Source organism: Staurois parvus, unplaced genomic scaffold (assembly GCF_062004578.1).
Source record: "Staurois parvus isolate SC_StPar_1 unplaced genomic scaffold, SC_StPar_1.0 ptg003262l, whole genome shotgun sequence".
Taxonomy (NCBI): Eukaryota; Metazoa; Chordata; class Amphibia; order Anura; family Ranidae; genus Staurois; species Staurois parvus.
Window position 1 is genome coordinate 23877 of NW_028321058.1, and position 27576 is coordinate 51452.

The 27576-nt window shown below is 59.9% G+C and overlaps 1 protein-coding gene across 1 annotated transcript; it reads right to left on the reverse strand.

Moving 5' to 3' along the window:
• Positions 1 to 400: 400 nt before the first annotated feature.
• Positions 401 to 21439, reverse strand: LOC149428402 (ephrin-A4-like). The gene is made up of 6 exons (XM_089667459.1): positions 21324 to 21439; positions 9216 to 9505; positions 3305 to 3373; positions 2729 to 2809; positions 984 to 1549; positions 401 to 840 (listed from the first exon to the last, which is right to left on the reverse strand). The coding sequence occupies exons 1-5, from the start codon at positions 21437 to 21439 to the stop codon at positions 1461 to 1463; spliced, it is 645 nt and encodes a 214-aa protein (XP_089523585.1). The 3' UTR covers positions 401 to 840; positions 984 to 1460.
• Between the last annotated feature and the right edge of the window lie 6137 nt (positions 21440 to 27576).

Genomic DNA, 27576 nt, shown 5'->3' on the forward strand with positions numbered 1-27576 from the left:
TAATGTTCCTGCAGCACATTGCACCCCATGTATAATGTTCCTGCAGCACATTGCACCCCATGTATAATGTTCCTGCAGCACATTGCACCCCATATATAATGTTCCTGCAGCACATTGCACGCCATGTATAATGTTCCTGCAGCACATTGCACGCCATGTATAATGTTCCTGCAGCACATTGCACCCCATATATAATGTTCCTGCAGCACATTGCACCCCATGTATAATGTTCCTGCAGCACATTGCACCCCATATATAATGTTCCTGCAGCACATTGCACCCCATGTATAATGTTCCTGCAGCACATTGCACCCCATGTATAATGTTCCTGCAGCACATTGCACGCCATGTATGCGACTCGCGCAGCGTTGGGGGCGTTCCAGGCACGGCGGGGAGGTCATGTGGTCACAATATTTTTTTTTATTTTTGGCTCAGTTTCTAATAAAAGAAAAAAAAAAATATTCTCCACATAAATCTATACAAAATTCTGTAAACAGGCCAAATACTGAACACGTCATCTTCACGGAAGACACATCCTGTTCTCCAGAGAACATAGCGCCCCGCGGGGGCGGAGCCCAGCATGGGGGGGAGGGGCAGTGAATGGGGTGGAAAGTTCTAGAAATCCATCGCCTGTCCATCAGACGCGTGACGCTGGCGGTGATCCAATCCGATTGTTGTGAGCGAGTTCTCCTCCACCTGCGAGGTTCCCAACATAGCCGACGCCCCCTTTCCATCCGCAGCCAATGATTGGTAACCCGCTGATGGCTCCGCCTCTTTGGTGAGGAAACCTCTCGGTGCGATCGCCCTCCCGGAACGCTGCGACTGAGGGGACCACACACACTGCAAGGGAAGAGACAGACACAATGAGATCACATGACCGGTGCCTCAGGGGCGGGGTCATGAGACCAGGCTCTGAGGGGGAGGGGCAGAGTCACCATTTATGTACAGTTCAGGGTGGAGGACTTATCGCGGTTTGCACCTACCTGCAGCACAGGCGGAGCTTGGAGCTGCAAGAGGCGGAGCCAGTGTCTCATCCTGCCAAGCGGGAGGTCTCTACAGCCAGGGGGCCGGTCATCCACTTTGGGGGCGGGGTCATTGTTCATCAAGGCACAAAAGGGAAGGTTTCCTCCATAAAAAAAACGCAACATTTCGCTTCTCGCCATAAAGTGCTGAATTTCTAAACTCAGTTTTTGTAAAAAAATAGATATTTCTGCCGGGAGGAGTCCGGAGTTCTCCTTAACTTAAAAAAAAATGAAAAATGTGCAACTGATCCGGCTGTCGGAACTCCGCAGGGCGTGTCCAGGAACGTCTCCGCCCCCCGCGGAACAATGAAAATGGCACAATAGATCCAGAGCGGGGGAGGGGCCAAGGGTCCGATTCCATAATGTTGGCTCCGGAGTGGGGGGAGGGGAAGGGGCGGTGCGGCGGGGCCACACAGTCCGCTCCTCGGGGATCGCGCGTCAGAAGCAGACGAGGAGGAAGAGGCAGAGCGTGAGGAGGAGCGGAGAGACGTGGATCTGGAAGGAGGAGTTCCTGTCCCGGGGATATCCTGAGGAGAGAAACAAAAATATTGCAACTTTGTGACCCAAAACTTCCCTCCGGAGTTCCCCTTTAAATGGAATCCATATTAATCCTGAGTGAGAAGCCTCAGCAGGAAGCTGCCATTCACCGACCACCCATACTAGGGACACGCCCACAACTGAGAGGGAGGGGCCACATGCAGGGAGATAACTAAGAATTTCCGCACTGGTGCCCGGCCGTTGGGGGCCCCGGACCCCACAGAAGGTTAAGGGGATTTAAAAAAAAAAAAGGACAGAACAATGGTGGTCAAGGGCTGTTAACCTAAGTGTTGCGCACTGACCCCCCCCCCCAACCACACCCCCGCTTATCTACTCTCCCTCCCTCACCATAACACCACCACCCCCACTTATCTATTCTCCCTCCCCCACGATAATGCCGCCACCCCCGCTTATCTACTCTCCCTCCCCCACCATAAGGTCGCCACCCCCGCTTATGTACTCTCCCTCCCCCACGTTAAGACCACAACCCCCCCGCTTATCTACTGTCCCTCCTCCACCATAACGCCGCCACCCCCGCTTATCTACTCTCCCTCCCCCACCATAAGGCCGCCACCCCCGCTTATCTATTCTCCCTCCCCCACCATAAGGCTGCCACCTCCGCTTATGTACTCTCCCTCCCCCACGCTTAGACCAGCACCCCCTATTATCTACTCTCCCTCCCCCACCATAACGCCACCACCCCCGCTTATCTACTCTCCCTCCCCCACCATAACGCCACCACCCCCGCTTATCTACTCTCCCTCCCCCACTATAAGGCCGCTGCCCCCTATTATCTACTCTCCCTCCCCCACCATAACGCCACCCCCTATTATCTACTCTCCCTCCCCCACCATAACGCCACCCCCTATTATCTACTCTCCCTCCCCCACCATAACGCCACCCCCTATTATCTACTCTCCCTCCCCCACCATAATGCCACCACCCCCGCTTATCTACTCTCCCTCCCCCACGCTAAGACCACCCACCCCCACTTATCTACTCTCCCTCCCCCACCATTAGACCACCATCCCCACTTATCTACTCTCCCTCCCCCACGCTTAGGCCACCCCCGCTTATCTACTCTCCCTCCCCCACCATAAGGCCGCCACCCCCGCTTAGCTACTCTCCCTCCCCCACTGTCAGACCTCCACTCCTGCTTATCCACTCACCTCCTTGAGAGGGCAGCCTCCCTCCTCCAGGGGACCCTCCTCTGGGCTCAGACTTCGGGACCTCGGTCAGCGGCCGCACAGCTGGGAAATAGAGAGGCGTTAGATATCAGAGGAGAGGGTTCCCCCCGGGGGTGACTCTAAGGGGGTCCCCAAATAAATATATAAAAAAAAGCCGTCAGTATCAGATTACTTAGATTGTCGGCTCTGAAGGCCTGGGGGACACGTCTGAAATAAGGACTGCATGTGTTGCACCGTACCAACCACTCCAATACTGCGGGAGCAACACACACAGTTCTCACTGCAGGCAGACAAATCAGTTCCCAGATCTGCCATCAGTGATGGAGGAATTCAGGGTGTGGGTTCTGCGGGGGAGGAGATTGTTCTGCGGGGGGAGGAGATTGTTCTGCGGGGGGAGGAGATTGTGTTCTGCGGGGGAGGAGATTGTGTTCTGCGGGGGGAGGAGATTGTGTTCTGCGGGGGGAGGAGATTGTGTTCTGCGGGGGGAGGAGATTGTGTTCTGCGGGGGGAGGAGATTGTGTTCTGCGGGGGGAGGAGATTCTCTTACGAAGGACTTACTGGTGGGCCGGCAGCAGACGGACACTCGAAGCCTCATACATTCCCCAACACTGTCTGCATCTGGGATGGCTGCAGGAGGAAACAGAACACGGTGTGAGTATAATCCAAGATGGCGGCAAGAGGGGAGGAGACACAGCTAGACAGAGGAAGGATCGCTACTGGGGGCCATTCTCCTCCGCAGGGGAGGTCTAAGGACACCAGTTTCTGATTGGCTGCTTAACATCACAAATCACAGCTCAATGCATTAGAGGGACGGAGGGGGGATGGGGGTACAATAGAGGGACGGAGGGGGGAGGGGGGTACAATAGAGGGACGGAGGGGGGATGGGGGTACAATAGAGGGACGGTGGGGGGATGGGGGTACAATAGAGGGACGGAGGGGGGTACAATAGAGGGACGGAGGGGGGAGGGGGGTATAATAGAGGGATGGAGGGGGGATGGGGGTATAATAGAGGGATGGAGGGGGGATGGGGGTATAATAGAGGGACGGTGGGGGGATGGGGGTATAATAGAGGGATGGAGGGGGGATGGGGGTATAATAGAGGGACGGAGGGGGGATGGGGGTATAATAGAGGGACGGAGGGGGGATGGGGGTATAATAGAGGGACGGAGGGGGGATGGGGGGGTATAATAGAGGGACGGAGGGGGGATGGGGGTATAATAGAGGGACGGAGGGGGGATCGGGGTATAATAGAGGGACGGAGGGGGGATGGGGGTATAATAGAGGGACGGAGGGGGGATGGGGGGGTATAATAGAGGGACGGAGGGGGGATGGGGGTGTAATAGAGGGACGGAGGGGGGATGGGGGTATAATAGAGGGACGGAGGGGGGATGGGGGTACAATAGAGGGACGGAGGGGGGATGGGGGTATAATAGAGGGACGGAGGGGGGATCGGGGTATAATAGAGGGACGGAGGGGGGATGGGGGTATAATAGAGGGACGGAGGGGGGATGGGGGGGTATAATAGAGGGACGGAGGGGGGATGGGGGTATAATAGGGGGACGGAGGGGGGATGGGGGTGTAATAGAGGGACGGAGGGGGGATGGGGGTATAATAGAGGGACGGAGGGGGGATGGGGGTGTAATAGAGGGATGGAGGGGGGATGGGGGTGTAATAGAGGGACGGAGGGGGGATGGGGGTATAATAGAGGGACGGAGGGGGGATCGGGGGGGTATAATAGTGGGGTGGGGGGGGGAGGGGTGAGTCTAGACAGGTCTCCCGTCATTTATAGGTCACGCCTGGACTCGGAGGCGTCTCGGGGCGGATCGGGTCGGGTGGATCGGGTCGGGTGGATCGGGTCGGGTGGATCGGGTCGGGTGGATCGGGTCGGGTGGATCGGGTCGGGCGGATCGGGTCGGTCCCCGGAGGGTTGCGGGTCCCCTGAGGACATGTTATCCCTCTCAGTGACCTTTTCATACCTCCATTACCGCCCCCCTCCCCTCCCCCACTGACGCAGAGCCTGGCCACTTTCCCTATTCAGGTGATCTCAGGAACCGGTCGGACCGGCCCGCACCTTGCAGAATACGGGAGGACTGGAATGCGGAGAATGGGGGCCACAACGCCTCCGCTCAGCACTCATTGGCCCCGGAGATGTCGCACGTCAATCAAAAAATATTTGGAGAGCCGCCGACACAAAAACGCAGAAGCTAATTCCCCCCTCTGGGTGGGGGGGGGGGGGGGGCGTTAGTTCGCAGACAGTTGGCCGCCATTCCTACCTTGTATAAAACTTTATTGGTCACGTCAGCCGATTACACACGCGGACTCTGACCCGCAGCGCCACATTGTGACCAACTGATCTTATCTCAGCAGGAAGGCAAACTCCGCCCCCCGCCACTAGAGGGGGATCAGAGAAATACGGAGCAGCAAAGAGCGCACTCCGCATAAAAGCTGTTCGTAATGTGGCTCCGCCCCCTCCCCTCCCCCGTGTTCTGGAATCGCATTTTCACTCCACTTTTCACGCCATTTGCAGCGCAGGACCACCACTGAGGACAGACCATCCGCCATCTTCAAGGGGCCCACAGGGAAGAAGGAAAAAAAAAAAAAAAAAGCTTCCTGGCGGCGTCCGTCCTGTGAGCGAGGCAACGCGATGGAGACCGCCCGGCGGGACAAAGCCAACAGGAAACACCTGGAGGGGGAGGGGCGTGCGGAGCGTCGGGGGTTAATGAGGCACAGCGCACATCAGAAAGTCATTAGAGGCCGGCGGTGGAGGGAGGGGGAGGGGAGGACGCCGATCGCCGCAGTACGGAGCGCGGCGCCGGAGGGGTTAAATATTTACAACTTTTTTCAATGTAAAAAAAAAAAAAAAAAAAAAAGTAATAAATTTTTGTGAAAATGTATTTTCGGCAGAAATGTCGCCAGAACAGGGTGAGCCAGGCTCCGCCCCCCAGTCAGATCCGACCAATAGAGGCTTTCATTCCGCTTTGTCCGTCGCTCAGCACCGACTTCCAGCGATTCCTACGGAGCGCCAGATATGAGCGCAATTCTCCAACGCACGCGGAGCCGACCTCCGGGATCTGCTACGGGCGAACGATTCGAGACCGCGCCGCGCGAGGAACAACCGCGAAAACCGCGTCATGTGACCCCCAAATGTACCATTCAGAGGAATGGATTGGCTCAGCGATCGCCATTTCCAGCTCGTACCGCGCCGCCTGCGTGACGGGGAATCGGGCGCAAATCGTCATCCGCAATGGAGGCGATGAAATGACAATATCACCGTGTGCCGGGAGACCACAGAGAGACGGGGGGGGGGGGGGCAACTGCAGATGGAGCGTCAGCTCTGCAGCCGAGGATCGCAGTCCATGGGGGGGAGCAGACCACAGATGGAGCGACGGAGCGCCAGCTCTGCAGCCGAGGATCACAGTCCATGGAGGGATTGGGGGGGGGGGGGGGGGGGGGGGAGTGTGGGAACAGACCGCAGACGGAGCGCCAGCTCTGCAGCCGAGGATTGCAGTCCATGGGGGGGGGGGGGGTGACTGCAGACGAAGCGTCAGCTCTGCAGCCGAGGATCGCAGTCCAGGGGGGGCGCACTACAGATAGATTGTCAGCTCTGCAGTCGAGGACTAGACCATTGGAGGGAAGGGGGGGGGGGGGGGAAGACACCGCAGATATTTGTTCTACAGCCAAGGAGTACAGACTGCAGAGGGGGGGGGGGGGAATTGGCTGCAGAGCTGACACTCTAATATGTACCAGATGTCCAGTCAGTGACCCGCTGGGTGCAGAACCACAAGTCCCAGCATGGCGCCCGGACAGACAGGAGTACACAGATCTCGGGGTCGGCAGTATAGAACGGCGAATATTTCATCAATGTGCGTAGCGAGGGGGGGGGAGGGGGGGCGAATGTTCGATGGCGGCGAATATACAGACCGCCGCGGAGTGCGCAGAGGGAGATCTGGCCACGACGGCGACGTCTGATTGGCAGGGAGGGTGGTGACATCAGGTCCCGGGAGGCGCGGGGGGGGGGGGGGCGCGGGATCGGCGGTGAAGCCACAAAAGGCCGTTTCATGGCGCCGGGAGGAGCTCAGAGTCAGCGGACCATCAGATCCGACGCAAACCGGGAACCCGAGACGGTGCAGAGACCCCGCGGGGGATGGGGGGGGGGGGGTCAGACCCCCGCAGACGGGCACGTGGGGGATGGGGGGGGGGGGTCAGACCCCCGCAGACGGGCACGTGGGGGATGGGGGGGGGGGTCAGACCCCCGCAGACGGGCACGTGGGGGATGGGGGGGGGGGTCAGACCCCCGCAGACGGGCACGTGGGGGATGGGGGGGTGTCTAACTTTTTAATTATCCGACGCAGCGCCGAGGGAGGAGTCCGGCTACATTCCTGACAGCTCCGCCCACACAGGGGTCACTGGCAACTGCACTCCGCCAGCACCAGAGGGAGAGGTTGGTCAGCTGAGGAGGACTGCAGACATTAGAGCGTCAGCTCCGCAGCCAAGAATCGCAGACATTAGAGCGTCAGCTCCGCAGCCAAGAACCTCCTCAGACATTAGAGCGTCAGCTCCGCAGCCAAGAACCTCCTCAGACATTAGAGCGTCAGCTCCGCAGCCAAGAATCACAGACATTAGAGCGTCAGCTCCGCAGCCAAGCTCCGGACTCCTATGCTCTGATAGGGCCGCCCCCCCCCACACACATCATTTCAATCCCGGCCCTTTAAGAAGTGTCCTAGACACAAGAGCTGACACTCATCCTGGCTCCACCTCCTCACAGCGCACAATGGATTCCGTCTGACAGGATATCGGATTACCTTCCCAGGAGCGCGGCCCCGCCCCCACTATGGCAATGACAGGGACTCTGGAAGTGGAGGGGCTCCGCACTCCTCTGGGGGTCAGGTGGGGTCAGAGCCTGGAGGGGGGTTTAACCTCAGAGACCACCGAGACAAAAAGACCATCTGCAACCCCCCCTCCCCCCCCACCGAGGGGGAATAACTACTCCGAAACACAGCGGGGGCAACCAAAACTGAGGATGGGGGGGGGGGCGCATCAACCGACTGTGCAGTTCCTGGCCGTGTTCACAAATGTCTGACACACATCAGCCCCTGTACAACCTCTCACCTTACAATGTACAGTCTGATCACTGGGGGAGGGGAGACTGAGGAAATGCCCCTCCTCCTTCTATAAAGTTACAATGTACAGTCTGATCACTGGGGGGAGGAGACTGAGGAAATGCCCCTCCTCCTTCTACAAAGTTACAATGTACAGTCTGATCACTGGGGGAGGAGACTGAGGAAATAAGGGGCAGCGACCACATACAGGGGGAGGAGCCTGAAGGGAGGGGCAGCGAACATATACAGGAGGAGGAGCCTGAAGGGAGGGGGGAGGGGCAGCGACCACATACAGGGGGAGGAGCCTGAAGGGAGGGGGAGGGACAGCGTCCACATACAGGAGGAGGAGCCTGAAGGGAGGTGGGAGGGGCAGCAACCACATACGGGAGGAGGAGCCTGAAGGGAGCGGCAGCGACCACATACAGGAGGAGGAGCCTGAAGGGAGGGGCAGCGACCACATACAGGAGGAGGAGCCTGAAGGGAGGGGCAGCGACCACATACAGGAGGAGGAGCCTGAAGGGAGGGGCAGCGACCACATACAGGAGGAGGAGCCTGAAGGGAGGGGCAGCGACCACATACAGGAGGAGGAGCCTGAAGGGAGGGGCAGCGACCACATACAGGAGGAGGAGCCTGAAGGGAGGGGCAGCGACCACATACAGGAGGAGGAGCCTGAAGGGAGGGGCAGCGACCACATACAGGAGGAGCCTGAAGGGAGGGGCAGCGACCACATACAGGAGGAGGAGCCTGAAGGGAGGGGCAGCGAACACATACAGGAGGAGGAGCCTGAAGGGAGGTGGGAGGGGCAGCGACCACATACGGGAGGAGGAGCCTGAAGGGAGGGGCAGCGAACACATACAGGAGGAGGAGCCTGAAGGGAGGGGCAGCGACCACATACAGGAGGAGGAGCCTGAAGGGAGGGGGGAGGGGCAGCGACCACATACAGGAGGAGGAGCCTGAAGGGAGGGGGGAGGGGCAGCGACCACATACAGGAGGAGGAGCCTGAAGGGAGGTGGGAGGGGCAGCGACCACATACAGGAGGAGGAGCCTGAAGGGAGGGGGAGGGGCAGCGACCACATACAGGAGGAGGAGCCTGAAGGGAGGGGCAGCGACCACATACAGGAGGAGGAGCCTGAAGGGAGGTGGGAGGGGCAGCGACCACATATGGGAGGAGGAGCCTGAAGGGAGGGGCAGCGAACACATACAGGAGGAGGAGCTTGAAGGGAGGGGGAGGGGCAGCGACCACATACGGGAGGAGGAGCCTGAAGGGAGGGGCAGCGAACACATACAGGAGGAGGAGCCTGAAGGGAGGGGCAGCGAACACATACAGGAGGAGGAGCCTGAAGGGAGGGGGAGGGGCAGCGACTACTTACAGATATAATAATAGTCCGTCCCGACAGCGAACTCGAAGCCCAGCGAGAAGGGGGTGTACCTCTGGATCTTCTCGGAGAATCGGATTGGCCCCAGGGGTGCGTGGGGGCGGTTACATTCCCAGCGTTTGAAGGCTTTGGGGGTCTCGTAGCAGCCGTCGTACCCCTCGCGCTCCACCATGTACAGGACGAAGCTCTCGGTGTGCTCGGCGGGGACGCGGGGGTCGTAGTGCGGACAGTAGATGTCCAGGTAGTCATTGATCTGCACAACCACCGTATAGTCCTTCAGGAACCTGGCGGGAGAGGAGGCGGTTAGTGAGCGCTGTGATTGGGGGCGGAGTCTCCTCCCACTTCCTGTCGTGTCACCAGAACAGGAAGTGAAGGGAATTCTCCTGACAGGTTCTGACCCCTCCCGACCCCAGGTCACGTCCTGCATGGATACGTCTCAGCGGAGGGTGGCGCTCCGCCCGCACGCGGTGTGTCCTCAGGGCTGGACGGTAAATATTTGTACAATGAGTCGGGTGTGAGGTCAGCGAGGAGGAAACTGCAGTCATAGATTGTAAGCTCTGTAGGCAAGGAAGGGGGGGGAGGTAGTCTCCAATGTTATCTCCACCCATAATAAACAGCCCCCCCTCCCCCCATACGCACAACATGGCGGCACAGCTCCGCCCACACCGTCGCGCTTCGTCTCGTCTCTCTCGGCTGTTCAAACGATTTCTGGGCAGAAGACGAAGTTAAACAAACAGCGAGCCGCCGATTAATCCCGGGACCCCGAGGGGGGGGAGGGGGGGGCAGAATCACCCCGAGAGGTGCCGACGCAGCAGAGAGCGATGAGTGACCACCAGCAACACGCACATGTGGAGTGAGAACACAGAGCAATCCGACTACAGAGAGAGCGGGACCAGGGGAGAGAGCGGGACCGGGGGGGAGAGAGCGGGACCGGGGGGGAGAGAGCGGGACCGGGGGGGAGAGAGCGGGACCGGGGGGGAGAGAGCAAGGGGGCCAGGGCAAGAGAGAGCGGGGCCAGGGCAAGAGAGAGCGGGGCCAGGGCAAGAGAGAGCGGGGCCAGGGCAAGAGAGAGCGGGGCCAGGGCAAGAGAGAGCGGGACCAGGGCAAGAGAGAGCGGGACCAGGGCAAGAGAGAGCGGGACCAGGGCAAGAGAGAGCGGGACCAGGGCAAGAGAGAGCGGGACCAGGGCAAGAGAGAGCGGGACCAGGGCAAGAGAGAGCGGGACCAGGGCAAGAGCAAGAGAGAGCGGGACCAGGGCAAGAGAGCGGGACCAGGGGAGAGAGCGGGACCAGGGCAAGAGAGAGCGGGACCAGGGCAAGAGAGAGCGGGACCAGGGCAAGAGAGAGCGGGACCAGGGCAAGAGAGAGCGGGACCAGGAGAGAGAGCGGGACCAGGAGAGAGAGCGGGACGGCCGGGGCAAGAGAGAGCGCCCAAAAGCAAGTGAGCACATCCTTAGATAGCAAGAAAGTGAGAGAGAACCAGGACAAGTGAGCACCTGAGAGCTCCCAAAAGCACAAGGGAGGGTGTGCAGGAGAGAGCACCCAGGCGGGCAAGGGGGGGGGGGGGGGGGGGGGAGCGCCTAGATGGGCAAGGGGCGGGGGTGAAAGGGAGCACATGGGGGGGCTCATCATCACACCTCCTCCCCCGGCACACGCCTGAACATTCCGGGAAGCTCCATCGGTGGCCCTTTAAGCGGTGTGCAGGGAAGGGCGCCTCGCCCCATGGCATGACGCCACGCGGCGTAACGCGCGCCCTGCAGGTGAGGAGTGATGAGCCGACAGCGCAATCCAGGAGGGTGAGACACAACGGAGCCATTGTCCGGAGCGGGGGGGGGGGGGGGGGACAGGGTCAAGGGGGGATCCCGGGAAGGGGCGCAGTGGGCGGGGCCATGCAGCTGATCTGAAGTGTGAAATGTCAGCCGGGGCCACACACCTTCCAATCTGATTGGACGAGGATGCGGTGGAAGATGAGTCTGCGATCGCCCCGACGTGGAGGAGGTTCCCGTCCAATCATCACCCCGACGCGGATACGGCAACTTTCTGGGTCATGTGACCAGAGGCAGCCATGCTGCTGAGCTCCAACCCTGCCGGTCACATGACCAGGAACATCACTGGGATGGAATGGACGGGAAAGGAGATTGTACAATGAGATTGGGCTGTGTATGGCCGGAGACCCCCCCCTCCCCCCAGGACGGTCGATGACATCACAGACGGAAAAAGCCGACTGTCTGAAAATGAAGAGGATTTTGTCCGCTATTAGCCGCAGCGCCCGATTGGTTACAATACGCGGGTCACGTGACGGATCGGTGATTGAGGGCGGAGCCAATCAGAGGCGGGGGGGGGGGGGGAGAAATCACCTGATAATCGATGGACGACCAGAGAAGAGCGATTCCTGGCTGCGTCTTTGTGGCTCCGCCCCCTGCGTCTCCGGGCGCCAATAATGCTACTTTGCTGGGAAGATCTCAGGTGGCAGAAATTGGGGGTTTCTAGGGGCGGAGCCTGCAAAGTGTTACATTGTTACTGCGGGAGATCTCTATGGAGAGCAATGGAAGGATCTTCCTCCAAGAAGTAACATTGTCCTCCAATACTCTCCATAGAGATCTCCCGCAGCAACAATGGAACACCCCACCACAGGCGGCTCCCCTTCCCGCAGCAACAATGGAACACCCCACCACAGGCGGCTCCCCTTCCCGCAGCAACAATGGAACACTCCACCACTGGCGGCTCCCCTTCCCGCAGCAACAATGGAACACTCCACCACTGGCGGCTCCCCTTCCCGCAGCAACAATGGAACACCCCACCACAGGCGGCTCCCCTTCCCGCAGCAACAATGGAACACTCCACCACTGGCGGCTCCCCTTCCCGCAGCAACAATGGAACACTCCACCACAGGCGGCTCCCCTTCCTGCAGCAACAATGGAACACCCCACCACAGGCGGCTCCCCTTCCCGCAGCAACAATGGAACACCCCACCACAGGCGGCTCCCCTTCCCGCAGCAACAATGGAACACCCCACCACAGGCGGCTCCCCTTCCCGCAGCAACAATGGAACACTCCACCACTGGCGGCTCCCCTTCCCGCAGCAACAATGGAACACTTTGCAGGATCTTCTTCTAAGAAGCAACATTGTCCTCGAAGTGTTACATTGTTACTGTGGGAGATTATGGAGAGTATTGGAGGACAATGTTACTTCTTGGAGGAAGATCCTTCCATTGCCCTCCATAGAGATCTCCCGCAGTAACAATGTAACACTCCACCACTGGAGGCTCCCCTTCCCGCAGCAACAAAGTAACGCTTTGCAGGATCTTACTCTAATACTCTCCATAATGATCTCCCACAGTAACAATGGAACAATCCACCACTGGCGGCTCCCCTTCCTGCAGGAACAATGGAACATTTTGCAGGATCTTCCTCCAATACTCTCCATAGAGATCTCCCGCAGTAACAAGCGTTACGTTGTTCCTGCAGGAAGGGGAGCCGCCTGTGGTGGAGTGTTCCATTGTTGCTGCGGGAGATCTCTATGGAGAGTATTGGAGGACAATGTTACTTCTTAGAGGAAGATCCTTCAAATGCTCTCCGTAGAGATCTCCCGCAGTAACAATGTAACGCTTTGAGAACAATGTTACTTCTTAGAGGAAGATTCTTCAAAGCGTTCCATTGTTGCTGCGGGAAGGGGAGCTGCCAGTGGAGGAATGCTACATTGTAGCAGATTTCCTGTCCGATTACATTGTTCCTTTCCCCAGGAAGGCATGTGGCGGGGTTACATTGTTGCGGCTCTGGCGGGGTTACATTGTTGCGGCTCTGGCGGGGTTACATCGTTGCGGCTCTGGCGGGGTTACATCGTTGCGGCTCTGGCGGGGTTACATCGTTGCGGCTCTGGCGGGGTTACATCGTTGCGGCTCTGGCGGGGTTACATCGTTGCGGCTCTGGCGGGGTTACATCGTTGCGGCTCTGGCGGGGTTACATCGTTGCGGCTCTGGCGGGGTTACATCGTTGCGGCTCTGGCGGGGTTACATCGTTGCGGCTCTGGCGGGGTTACATCGTTGCGGCTCTGGCGGGGTTACATCGTTGCGGCTCTGGCGGGGTTACATCGTTGCGGCTCTGGCGGGGTTACATCGTTGCGGCTCTGGCGGGGTTACATCGTTGCGGCTCTGGCGGGGTTACATCGTTGCGGCTCTGGCGGGGTTACATCGTTGCGGCTCTGGCGGGGTTACATCGTTGCGGCTCTGGCGGGGTTACATTGTTGCGGCTCTGGCGGGGTTACATCGTTGCGGCTCTGGCGGGGTTACATTGTTGCGGCTCTGGCGGGGTTACATCGTTGCGGCTCTGGCGGGGTTACATTGTTGCGGCTCTGGCGGGGTTACATCGTTGCGGCTCTGGCGGGGTTACATCGTTGCGGCTCTGGCGGGGTTACATTGTTGCGGCTCTGGCGGGGTTACATTGTTGCGGCTCTGGCGGGGTTACATTGTTGCGGCTCTGGCGGTGTGGGGCCGATCTCCAGCACAATGGAGGGGAATCGGTGGCCCCTGTAATGAGTTTTGGCAGAGCAGAGCGGGGGAGGGGGCCGGGCTCAGAGGGGGGAGGGGCTGGGAGGGGGGAGGGGAGCAGATGGAAGGAGAGACTCCGGAGAGGAAACTTCCCAGAAAATCCCAAATATGTTAATACAAATCAGACCCCCCCCTCCCCCGCCAGAGACCCCCACCCCTCCCCCCGCCGCCAGAGACCCCCGAACCCGACCACAGCCGCCATCTCCGGAGGGGGGAGGAGCCTCACCAACCCGCACACGAATGGCGCGCTCCGAGCGATCAGGAAACATCGATGAACGGCGCAATCCTGGATTCCATCGAAGCGTGCGACTCTGAGGGATCCAATCGCTACAACCGCAATCCTGCGCCAAGGGGAAGTCTCCGCCCCCAACGCATCCTACTGCGGTCCAGACCCCCGCCATCCAGGGGCCACACGGATCTGCGTTATGGGAGGCGGCTTAATGTCACGGCCACACGGCTCTGCGTTATGGGAGGCGGCTTAATGTCACGGATCTGCGTTATGGGAGGCGGCTTAATGTCACGGATCTGCGTTATGGGAGGCGGCTTGATGTCACAGTCACACGGCTCTGCGTTATGGGAGGCGGCTTAATGTCACGGATCTGCGTTTTGGGAGGCGGCTTAATGTCACGGATCTGCATTATGGGAGGCGGCTTGATGTCACGGATCTGCGTTATGGGAGGCGGCTTAAAGTCACGGCCGCGATTTCTGAAGACTTAACAAGTTTTGTGATTTCTGTTCTCTGGATGTGAAATCGCAACAAAAACGGCAGAAAAAGTCGCCCAAGAACTGCTTTAGAAACGGCGGCGCAGAAAATCGCACGTTAGGACGCCGACATTCATTAGATGCCATTTCAGTTCACAAATCGCAGCCGTGCGGCCGGGCGCTGAACAGTGCGATTTGCTGCGCCGCCATTTCTAAAGTCGTTCCTGCGCATCTTTTTCTGCCGTTTTGTTGCGATTTTACATCCAGAGAACGGAAATCGCAAGAAATTGTTGAAAATCTTCACAAAAGGAGCAGAAAAGTCTTCAGAAATCGCAGTGATGTGGTCAGGCGCTAAAAACGTGCGATTTGCTGCCGCGCCATTTCTAAAGCAGATCTTCCGCGACTTTTTCTGCCGTTTTGTTGCGATTTCACAGTCAGAACAGAATGGACATCGCGCTGCAAATCGCAAGAAATCGCTGAAAATCTTCACAAGTCGCAACAAAGTCTTCAAAAATCGCGCGATTTGAAACCGCAGCCGTGCAACCGATGACTTATATCCGGGTCACGCCGATCCCGACTCCGCAATCGTGCGACTTACAGCGAAGTCGCACAACGCCAGGGTCGGAGGACACGCCGATTTGCAAGACGTTGACACAGAGCTCCACGCAAATCGCACCAAAAAGTAGCGCGTGGACTGCTGTAGAAGTGGGTGTGGCTCCAGCCAAGCCGGGAATCGCACCGATAATGGCGGACAATAGGGTGCAACTCGCCATGCGATTTTCAGGTTGCATGAGCCCATGTGACTTAGTGCCCAGTCCTACCCGTGCGATTCTGGTGCAATTTGGGGGGGGGGGGAAAATGCGATTTCCTGCGCCGCCATTTCTAAAGTCGTTCTTTTTCTGCACTTTTGTTGCGATTTCACATCCAGAGAACGGAAAATCGCAAGAAATTGTTGAAAATCTTCACAAAAAGGAGCAGAAAAGTCTTCAGAAATCGCAGCCGTGCGATCGGCGTCATTCGCATTCAATTCCCAAATCGCAGCGGTACGACCGCGCCAATTCCAAAACAGTTCCTGATTGGGTTTCTGCAATTTTGTGGCGATTTCACATCCGTAGAACAGAAAATCGCTCTGCAAATCGCCAGAGATCGATGAAAAGTCGCAATAAAGTCGCAAAAAAATTTGCACGCAGATCGCAGAGATGTGGCCGGTGACTTGGGGGACATTTTGGCTGCATTCGCACCTGAAGGTTCAAAAACGCACACAAAACGCACGCGTCCGAGGATGTCCAGGGACGGGTCGCACCACACGCAGTCCGGTGCGTTTTTTTCCCTGCATCAACGGCAGGCGATACGGGTTCCGGTGACGCAGTTCACAGCAGTGCGGTCAGTCCCAGCGCAGAAAACGTAGAACAGGCTGCGTTTTTACTGCCCTGAACTGACTGGAATGCAGCGAAAACGCATCGAAAACGCATAAAAAAAACCGCATCGAAAACGCATAAACGCATGTCCTTTTTGAGATGAAAAAAAAAACAAAACAAAACCGCAAAGCATCAAAAAGGCGGAGATTCAGCCGCGCTGCGTCTCTGTGGTGTGGGCCGGCCCTCAGGAAACGCACAGAAGTCGCACGCCACGCCTGTAGTTCCATTCATTGGCTCCCTGGACCCGGCAGGCGGACGCATGTTTTTGCGCAAGTCGAATGCGGTAAAAAAAGAAAAAAAAAAAAAAAAAAAAAGGCGGAGCTCAGAGCCTGAGAAGGGGGCGGGAGCTTCTTTGGCGCGCTCTTTGCGCCCGGCGCACGTAGCGCCCGATGCTGGAAATGGTGCGTTTCCCGGAAACGCCGGGTGTGGCCGTCACCTGACACCTCCCGAAAATGCGGCTCTCCTGGCCGTCGCAGCGACTTCGGAGGTTTTGGTGCGTCGGACCGCAAAGATCGCACACGGCGAGCTCCGCCCCCTCCCGTCGCGGATTCCGCGGACAGCCAGCGATCGCCGGACTGTACAGGCGACTCCCGTGTCGTGAATCCCGTTCTGCGACAACCATTGTTACACCGCCGGTATGGAGAAGTCGGTTTCCGTTTTACCGCCCCCCCCCCCTTTTGTTTGGCCCCATTAGCAGTGAAGGGCATTGACTGTAAATTCCAGACACAGTGGGGGCCCCTCCATGCAGCTACTGCCCCTCCCCCACCGTGGAGGTTTACATTAGAGCCCGCTCAGCTGTGACACATTACGGGGCCCCTCTTTAGCCTCCCAGCTGGAGCTCCCACTTCACAGCCTCCCAAATCCCCTCCAACCCCAGTGGGGGGGCGGCATACACACGGCCAATCACTCGGAGCGTGACCGCTGCACCTGCCGGGGCCCGGCCTGTGATCAGCGTAGCGCCAACACACCCCGCGGCGAGGTACAAAGCAGGCCGGGATGCATTCTATCCCTCTAATAAAAATGGTGATCCCCATTGGAGGGCCGAGGCTGGGGCCCCTGGCTTTGGGGCCCCTGGTGCTGGGCCCCCTCCTTCTTGGCAAGGCGCCCCCGGCTAAACATGGATCCTCCGAGGTGAAGAAGTCAAATCGTTGGGATTCGACCACAAAAACGCCGAGCGGCGGCAGAGCGCGACCTCTAATTGAAGGTTTCCTACAGGGCGGGCCGGGACAACGTGGAGGCTACAGGGCCCCACCGACCTCCAGGGGCCCCCACCGACCTCCAGGGGCCCCCCACTTCTACGCCCCTCAATGGGGGGAGGAAAACACGGAGGAAAGTTTAGGGAGCGTTTTGTATCGGAAGGAGGAGACGTGTCGGATCTTGTCGCATGACGCCGAGGATTCCACCCGTGATCCCGCCCATCGTTTATGGAGAAGGAATCCACTGAAGTGTCCACACCCGGGACTTCAAATACCGAGGGGGGGGGGCCCCAGTGTGCGGCCCAAGGAGCAGGGGGGGGGGGGCCCAGCGTGCGGCCCAAGGAGCGAGAGACCCAACGTGTGGCCCAAGGAGCGGGGGTGTGGGACCCAGTGTGTGGCCCAAGGAGCGGGGGTGTGGGACCCAACGTGCGGCCCAAAGAGCGGGGGACCCAACGTGCGGCCCAAAGAGCGGGGGACCCAACGCGTGCGGCCCAAGGAGCGAGGGACCCAACGCGTGCGGCCCAAAGAGCGAGGGACCCAACGCGTGCGGCCCAAGGAGCGGGGGACCCAACGCGTGCGGCCCAAGGAGCGGGGGACCCAACGCGTGCGGCCCAAGGAGCGGGGGACCCAACGCGTGCGGCCCAAGGAACTGGGGGTGGGGGATGGACGGACAGGAGCCGTCAGGGGCAAACCATAGGAGAGCAATGTGAGATGGAAGGACAGGAGGACTCCAGGAGGGACGGAGAGAAGACTTCAGTCCTGGATGGGAAAGTGTTGGGAGGGGATGGAAAAATTCTGCTGTTTGGGAATGGTGGGTCCATCAGGTTGGACGATCTGGAGACAGATGGAGGGGATGGACATGACAGACAATAGGATGGGACAGGCGGAGACGACTGGACAGATGGTAGAGCAGAGACCTGGGGAACAAGCCAGGACAGAGCGGTCCCAGAGGACAGACCAGGAGAACAGGCTAGGACACCTAAAGGAGGAGAGATACAGGAGATCGGGCAAAGAAGGGAAGGTCCTAGAAGATGGGCAACCAACAGGAGGACAGGCAAGGCCAGTAGAGCAGGTCCAGGAAGAGGCCAGACCAGTAGAGCAGGTCCCAGGAAGACAGATAAAAGAGAAAAAGTGAAGATCTAAAGGAGGGCAGAACAGGAGGCAGAAGTTCCAGGAAGAAGAGCAGTCAGGACAGGTGCAGGAGAACCGGCCAGGAGAGGAAGGCCCCATAGGATGGGCAATCTACAGGAGTCCAGGCCAGCAGAGCGAGGCCCAAGAGGTCAGGCCAGCTTAGCAGAGGGGGGCCCAGGAAGCCAGGACAGGCCAAGCCAGATGAGCGAGGCCCGAGAGGACAGGCCAGGAGATCTGAAAGGAGAGATGCAGGAGAACGGGCAAGGTCCTAGAAGATGGGGAATCTGCAGGAGGACAGAGCAGTCCGGCACAGCAGAGTCCAGGAAGACCGATGGGCACCACAGGGAACAGAGATCTACGGGGAGAGGAGCAGGCAGGAGAACAAGGTCCTAGAAGATGGACAATCTACAGGAGGCCAGGCCAGGCAAGTTTGGCCCAGGAAGGTCAGGCCAGCTTAGAAGAGAGGGGCCCAGGAAGACAGGCCAAGTCAGAGGAGCGGGGCCCGGGGCGACAGGCCAGGACAGGAAAGTCCCTCCATTGTGCGGGGCCCGGCTCTCCTCCAGAGTGAAACTGGAACTGAAGAGGAAATGATACTTAATTGCTGCTTCCAGACGGCTCTTCTCCCAGCAATGCACACGTAGCCAAGAGAGCCTGGCCCCGCGCAACCGGGGCGCCCGCCACAGAGCCTGGCCCCGCGCAACCGGGGCGCCCGCCACAGAGCCTGGCCCCGCGCAACCGGGGCGCCCGCCACAGAGGCCGGCCCCGCGCAACCGGGGCGCCCGCCACAGAGCCTGGCCCCGCGCAACCGGGGCGCCCGCCACAGAGCCTGGCCCCGCGCAACCGGGGCGCCCGCCACAGAGCCTGGCCCCGCGCAACCGGGGCGCCCGCCACAGAGGCCCGCGCAACCGGGGCGCCCGCCACAGAGCCTGGCCCCGCGCAACCGGGGCGCCCGCCACAGAGCCTGGCCCCGCGCAACCGGGGCGCCCGCCACAGAGCCTGGCCCCGCGCAACCGGGGCGCCCGCCACAGAGGCCGGCCCCGCGCAACCGGGGCGCCCGCCACAGAGCCTGGCCCCGCGCAACTGGGGCGCCCGCCACAGAGCCTGGCCCCGCGCAACCGGGGCGCCCGCCACAGAGCCCGGCCCCGCGCAACCGGGGCGCCCGCCACAGAGCCCGGCCCCGCGCAACCGGGGCGCCCGCCACAGAGCCCGGCCCCGCGCAACCGGGGCGCCCGCCACAGAGGCCGGCCCCGCGCAACCGGGGCGCCCGCCACAGAGGCCGGCCCCGCGCAACCGGGGCGCCCGCCACAGAGGCCGGCCCCGCGCAACCGGGGCGCCTGTCAGAGCCTGGCCCCGCGCAACCAGGGCGCCCGCCACAGAGGCCGGCCCCGCGCAACCAGGGCGCCCGCCACAGAGGCCCGAGCCGCGCAACCAGGGAGCCAATCAGAGGCCGGCCCCGCATAACCAGAATCCCGAGGCGCGCTCAGAACCTCCTCCACCATGAATGGTCGTCCTTCCATTGAATATTCGGCCTCCATACATTGTACAGATCAGATCTGACAGACGATAAATTCAGGCGAGTTTCCCGACGGCCCCTCTTTGATGAAGGGTTCCCAGCTCCGCCCACCCGCTGCGGCCAGGAGAGGGTCTCACCATCACTCAGACCTGAATCACGAGTCCCCGAATCCCCCCTCCCCCCCCCCCCCAGATGGATGTTTTGGCAGCAGAAGCGATATTCGCGTCACGGAGCCGACTCCAGCGAACAGAAAGTTCTGAGAAGGCGAATCGGCGCCTCGGCCCGCGAGATCCCCGCCAGCAGACGCGGCCAAGACAAACAGCCCCCCACCCCTCCCCCCCCCCCCACTGCAGCCTGGAAAATGGGATTCTGCAACTCCAGAGAAAACACAGCCGGGTCCAAGACAAACGCGGCGTCCCGCGCCCAAACCAACAAACCCTTCCTGCGACGCAGTGCCCACGGGGGAGGGGGGGGGGCGGCGGTGGGCGCGGGGGGGGGGGGCGCAATGTTTTCCCAGCACCAAAAATCTGCTTCTTCTGCAACTTTCCCCGCGATGCCAGGATGAGGGCGACGCCGTGACGCCATGAAGTCGCCTGAACTCCACAAACGCTGCGCGTGATGAACGCGTCCGCCGCCGGGATTGTGCGCAGAGATTTTACCCTTCGGGGGGGGGGGGGGGGATTCCTGCGACGGACACAAAGCGCCCCGAAAGACGGGGATTTGTTGCTGCAAAACGGGAACGGGGGATGGGGGTGATTTGGGCGCACGTTCCCCGTAGGACGAGACCGCGAGGGCGACGATTAACGGTCACAGAGGACTGAAGTCTCCACGTCGGGGGGGGGGGTATAACCCGGATCTGCCCCGCGATCGCCCCAGGAGGGTCACCGGTCGGAGGTTTCCATCGCAGGAATCCAGGAAGATGATTGGCCGACAGAGGATTCAAAGAGCGACTTTCCACCTCCGGCCAGAACGGTGCAATCAGCTCGCTGCGATGCCGATGACAGGCCGGGGGGGCGATGCGGGGGCAAATGGTACCAGGAATAGCGCAGAGATCTATGTACAGGACGGGGGGGGGGGGCACTGTACTTATTGCCCCCCCTTCCTGAAGGAAAGTGTGTGTGGGGGGGGGGGGGCAGTAACTGTAAAAAGGAGGGGGGGGTCATCGAACGTATCGATATGTGATTATTGGCCCATCGCCTGCTGGGGGTAAGAAGGGGGGGGGGCATTCACTGTACTGATGGTCCATTACCGCCCCCCCTCCTCTTTCTTAACCCCAGTGGGGGGGTCATTTATTGTATTGATCCATGCTGTTATCGCCCCCCCACAAGCCGGGGTATGAAGGAGGGGGGGGGGTATTGTTGGGGATTCTGCGGAGACAAAGGGAGAGCGGAGGGTCTTCCAGATGGATGGGGGGGGGGGTATTGATCGGGTGACCGAACCTTCCCTGCCCTGGGGGGGGGGGGAGGAGGGGAGCATGGGGGGGGGGGCAGCAATGCGGTCTGGAGTCCCATGGGGGGTATCTAATATGAAGGGTCAGGATGGGGCCCCTGTAGGAGGGATGGGGGCCCCGGGGGGGGGGGGTAGGTGGGCACTCACCTGGGGTTGGTGCTGTTCCAATGCACGGTATGCCGGGCCCCGCACCCCCTCCGCAGCACCCCCAGCGCAGCGCACAGCCCCAGCAGGAGCCTCAGCGCCCCCCCGATCCTCATCATGTCTGACTGCGCTCCGCACCCTCCCCGGCCAAAGGTAGCCAGGCCCCGCCCACAGGGGGGCAGCCCCGGCCAATCAGCTGACAGCTCTCCGCAAACTCCGCCAAACTCTCCAACTAAAGTCTGCGGTAACCCCTTCCTGCCCGGAGAGGGGGAGGGGGATCATCATCGTCCTCACTCCTCCTCCTCATCATCGTCCTCACTCCTCATCATCGTCCTCACTCCTCCTCCTCATCATCGTCCTCACTCCTCTTCCTCATCATCATCCTCACTCCTCCTCCATCTCATCATCATCATCCTCACTCCTCCTCCATCTCATCATCATCATCCTCACTCATCATCATCATCATCCTCACTCCTCATCATCATCATCCTCACTCATCATCATCATCCTCACTCCTCATCATCATCATCCTCACTCCTCCTCCATCTCATCATGATCATCCTCACTCCTCATCATCATCATCCTCATCATCATCATCCTCCTCCTCCTCACTCCTCATCATCATCCTCACTCCTCCTCCTCGTCATCATCATCCTCACTCCTCCTCCATCTCATCATCATCATCCTCACTCCTCATCATCATCATCATCCTCACTCATCATCATCATCATCCTCACTCCTCCTCCTCCTCACTCCTCATCATCATCCTCACTCCTCCTCCTCGTCATCATCATCCTCACTCATCGTCATCCTCACTTATCATCATCATCCTCACTCCTCATCCTCACTCTTCCTCATCATCATCCTCACTCCTCCTCCTCATCATCATCATCATCGTCCTCACTCCTCCTCATCATCATCCTCACTCCTCCTCATACTCACTCCTCATCATCATCCTCACTCCTCATCAGCATCATCATCCTCACTCCTCATCCTCACTCCTCCTCATCATCATCATCCTCACTCCTCCTCATCATCCTCACTCCTCCTCATCATCATCCTCCTCCTCATCATCCTCCTCCTCATTCCAATGTAACCCTTTCCTGCCCAGAGATCCTCATCATCATCATCCTCATCATCATCATCCTCACTCCTCCTCACTCCTCATCATCATCCTCACTCCTCCTCCTCGTCATCATCATCCTCACTCCTCCTCCATCTCATCATCATCATCCTCACTCCTCATCATCATCATCCTCACTCATCATCATCATCATCCTCACTCCTCCTCCTCCTCATCATCATCCTCACTCCTCCTCCTCGTCATCATCATCCTCACTCATCGTCATCCTCACTTATCATCATCATCCTCACTCCTCATCCTCACTCTTCCTCATCATCATCCTCACTCCTCCTCCTCATCATCATCGTCCTCACTCCTCCTCATCATCATCCTCACTCCTCCTCATACTCACTCCTCATCATCATCCTCACTCCTCATCAGCATCATCATCCTCACTCCTCATCCTCACTCCTCCTCATCATCATCATCCTCACTCCTCCTCATCATCCTCACTCCTCCTCATCATCATCCTCCTCCTCATTCCAATGTAACCCTTTCCTGCCCAGAGATCCTCATCTTCATCCTCCGCCTCCATCAGCAGTAATCCTTTCCTACCCAGACTGTCCCCCCCCCTCCTCATGCACAGTGTCCCCCCCCCGACCCGGCCCAGATTATATTTTGTATCTTGTTTCTTCTGGATGTGCAGAAATTGTCCCCCCCCCGGATATTGTTGCCATTGGTTACATCCCATGTGGGGGGGCTCAGTTCTGTCCTTTCTGTTTTGGGTGGAGCCAGCGGTCACACCCCCATCAGTGAGAGCTCCGCCCACCCACAAAGAGGCTCCCACCATCCCTGCTGGTTGTCTATGATGGAGGATGCAGCAGGAGGAGTGAGACTCCATGTGCCGGTAGGCGGGTCTATGATATTTGATTGGCTCCTCCTCCTGGATCGCACCGCACCTCATCAGGCAGCTCAATGCGACATTTCCAGCGAAGCATCCAATCAAAAAGAAGCAACCAATCACACAACTCCGCCCACAATCCTCCCGCCAGGCCTATGGGGGAGTGGTCACAGATTTTCCAGCATACACACCCCCCCACACACACTCAGATTCTATCCCCACCCAGAAGGCGGAGTCAGGACAAGTGTGGGATCCGCCCAGAGCGCTGCAAGCTGCATCTCGATCGGAAATTTTCCAGCACGCCGGCCTCGTGTCCAGAACTTCAAGGGAAATACAAATCTGAGGAAACCGATGAAATGTAGATCCCGCCCCCTCCGCCCCCCTCCCCCGCAGCCTCATTACACCGTTCTCAGCGACTTTTTTGTGCCCGCCATTTAATCCTCTCGCAGTCAGAGAAGACGAAGCGCCTCGCTAACGAGATTCCTCATTAGATGGCGGCGACTCCGGATCACAGAAAATAATCCGCCACCGCCGCCGCCACCACCGCGTCCTCAGATCCCGCCATGGCGGACCCCAGATCACAGCAAACTATCCGCCGCGTCCTCAGATCCCGCCATGGCGGACCCCCAGATCACAGCAAACTATCCGCCGCCGCGTCCTCAGATCCCGCTATGGCGGACCCCCAGATCACAGCAAACTATCCGCCGCGTCCTCAGATCCCGCCATGGCGGACCCCCAGATCACAGCAAACTATCCGCCGCGTCCTCAGATCCCGCCATGGCGAGCCCCCCGATCACAGCAAACTATCCGCCGCGTCCTCAGATCCCGCCATGGCGGACCCCCAGATCACAGCAAACTATCCGCCGCGTCCTCAGATCCCACCATGGCGGACCCCCCGATCACAGCAAACTATCCGCCGCCGCGTCCTCAGATCCCGCCATGGCGAGCCCCCCGATCACAGCAAACTATCCGCCGCATCCTCAGATCCCGCCATGGCGGACCCCCCGATCACAGCAAACTATCCGCCGCGTCCTCAGATCCCGCCATGGCGAGCCCCCCGATCACAGCAAACTATCCGCCGCCGCCGAGTCCTCAGATCCCGCCATGGCGGACCCCCGATCACAGCAAACTATCCGCCGCCGCGTCCTCAGATCCCGCCATGGCGAGCCCCCCGATCACAGCAAACTATCCGCCGCCGCCGAGTCCTCAGATCCCGCCATGGCGAGCCCCCCGATCACAGCAAACTATCCGCCGCCGCCGAGTCCTCAGATCCCGCCATGGCGAGCCCCCCGATCACAGCAAACTATCCGCCGCGTCCTCAGATCCCGCCATGGCGGACCCCCAGATCACAGCAAACTATCCGCCACGTCCTCAGATCCCGCCATGGCGGACCCCCAGATCACAGCAAACTATCCGCCGCGTCCTCAGATCCCGCCATGGCGGACCCCCAGATCACAGCAAACTATCCGCCGCCGCGTCCTCAGATCCCGCCATGGCGAGCCCCCCGATCACAGTAAACTATCCGCCGCGTCCTCAGATCCCGCCATGGCGAGCCCCCCGATCACAGCAAACTATCCGCCGCCGCCGAGTCCTCAGATCCCGCCATGGCGGACCCCCAGATCACAGCAAACTATCCGCCGAGTCCTCAGATCCCGCCATGGCGGACCCCCAGATCACAGCAAACTATCCGCCGAGTCCTCAGATCCCGCCATGGCGGACCCCCCGATCACAGCAAACATTCCGCCGCCGAGTCCTCAGATCCCGCCATGGCGTGACGTCACTGCGACATGACCCCTCCAAAGACTCCGCCCCCCCAAAAAAATCCTCATTAAAGTCCGACTCCAACTTCTACAACAGGTGAGATTCGGCGCACGTGTCAGAATGGCGCATACTCGGCCTCCAATGTCACACGCTGTCCACGCAGCTCTCTGATTGGGCGGAGGGATGGAAGAACGCGGCCTCCAGTTTGTGAAGAATATTTCCCATCAATTGATCTGGGGGCGGAGATGACGGGGGGAACTGGTCCGACCAGTGCACTGCCTGGACCTCCCCCGATAGTGACCGACCCCCGACCGGTGCGTTGCCTGGACCTCCCCCGATACTGACTGATCCCCGACTGGTGCGCTGCCTGGACCTCCCCCGATAGTGACCGACCCCCGTCCGGTGCGTTGCCTGGACCTCCCCCGATACTGGCCGACCCATGACCGGTGCGCTGCCTGGACCTCCCCGATACTGACTGATCCCCGACTGGTGCGCTGCCTGGACCTCCCCCAATACTGACCGACCCCCGACCGGTGCACTGCCTGGACCTCTCCCGATACTGACTGATCCCCGACTGGTGCACTGCCTGGACCTCCCCTGATACTGACCAATCCCCGACTGGTGCGCTGCCTGGACCTCCCCCAATAGTGACGGACCCCCGACTGGTGCACTGCCTGGACCTCCCCCAATAGTGACCGACCCCCGACCGGTGCGCTGCCTGAACCTCCCCCGATACTGACTGATCCCCGACTGGTGCGCTGCCTGAACCTCCCCCGATACTGACTGATCCCTGACTGGTGCGCTGCCTGGACCTCCCCCAATAGTGACGGACCCCCGACTGGTGCACTGCCTGGACCTCCCCCAATAGTGACCGACCCCCGACTGGTGCGCTGCCTGAACCTCCCCCGATACTGACTGATCCCCGACTGGTGCGCTGCCTGAACCTCCCCCGATACTGACTGATCCCCGACTGGTGCACTTCCTGGACCTCCCCCGATACTGACCGACCCCCAACCGGTGCGCTGCCTGGACCTCCCCCAATAGTGACCGACCCCCGACCGGTGCGCTGCCTGGACCTCCCCCGATACTGACCGACCCCCGACCGGTGCACTGCCTGGACCTCCCCCGATACTGACCAATCCCCGACTGGTGCGCTGCCTGGACCTCCCCCAATAGTGACGGACCCCCGACTGGTGCACTGCCTGGACCTCCCCCGATACTGACCGATCCCCGACTGGTGCACTGCCTGGACCTCCCCCGATACTGACCGACCCCCGACCGGTGCACTGCCTGGACCTCCCCCGATACTGACCGACCCCCGACCGGTGCGCTGCCTGGACCTCCCCCAATAGTGACTGACCCCCAACCGGTGCGCTGCCTGGACCTCCCCCAATAGTGACGGACCCCCGACTGGTGCACTGCCTGGACCTCCCCCCAATAGTGACCGACCCCCGACCGGTGCGCTGCCTGAACCTCCCCCGATACTGACCGATCCCCGACTGGTGCGCTGCCTGGACCGGTTTCTATGGCTGGGAGTCAGATGACCTCCTCCTTATCACCCACTTCTGGGCGGAGCCATCCCCGGGATCTAATGAGAGACTTCCAGCTTTGTACTGCACTGCGCTATATGTCAGAGCTATACTGAAAGTGTGACTGCGGGGGAGGGGACATTAGAGCGTAACCTCCTCTGGTACAGAGACTGATGGGACTGTGGGGGAGGGGACATTAGAGTGTAAGCTCCTCTGTACAGAGACTGATGTGACTGTGGGGGAGGGGACATTAGAGTGTAAGCTCCTCTGTACACAGACTGATGGGACTGTGGGGGAGGGGACATTAGAGTGTAAGCTCCTCTGGTGCAGATGGTCGGCGGTGGATCTCAATGGTTGGAGACGTCTGGGTGTCTCACCTGCCTGCGGTGGGGTCACCTGGGGTCCAGCCATGTCCCGGGGGGGGGGGGGAGTTGACCAATCAGGGCACAGCAGACACAGGTACAGGACAGGTGTGATCACCTGGGGGAGACGCCTATCTGATGGTCCCTACAAAGAGAGGACCACCCAGGCCTGGAGATGTCGGGGGAGGGGGGGAATTATCCCTGGAGGACATGTGACTACAGAAAGGAATTCTATGGATGCCGGAATCCCCCCCCCCCCCAACTTCATGACACCAGGAATCCCACCCTTCCTGTGACACCAGGGACCCCCTTACTCCGGGTGACACCAGGAATCCCACCCTTCCTGTGACACCAGGGACCCCCTTACTCCGGGTGACACCAGGAATCCCACCCATCCTGTGACACCAGGGACCCCCTTACTCCGGGTGACACCAGGAATCCCACCCTTCCTGTGACACCAGGGGGTCCCGTACTTCATGTGACTTCACGGACCCCCTTGCTTCTGACACCAGGGACCCCCTTACTCTGGGTGACACCAGGAATCCCACCCTTCCTGTGACACCAGGAACCCCCCTTACTCCGGGTGACACCAGGAATCCCACCCTTCCTGTGACACCAGGGACCCCCTTACTCCGGATGA

Excerpts from the sequence above, each read along its gene's own strand:
- LOC149428402 (XM_089667459.1), bottom strand. The coding sequence starts at position 21,439 with ATGATGAGGATCGGGGGGGCGCTGAGGCTCCTGCTGGGGCTGTGCGCT. Across the intron at positions 3,374-9,215 it reads GACGGACTATTATTATATCT|CCATCCCAGATGCAGACAGT; the intron begins GTAAGTAGTCGC and ends TTCCTCCTGCAG. Across the intron at positions 1,550-2,728 it reads GAGGCTGCCCTCTCAAGGAG|GATATCCCCGGGACAGGAAC; the intron begins GTGAGTGGATAA and ends TTCTCTCCTCAG.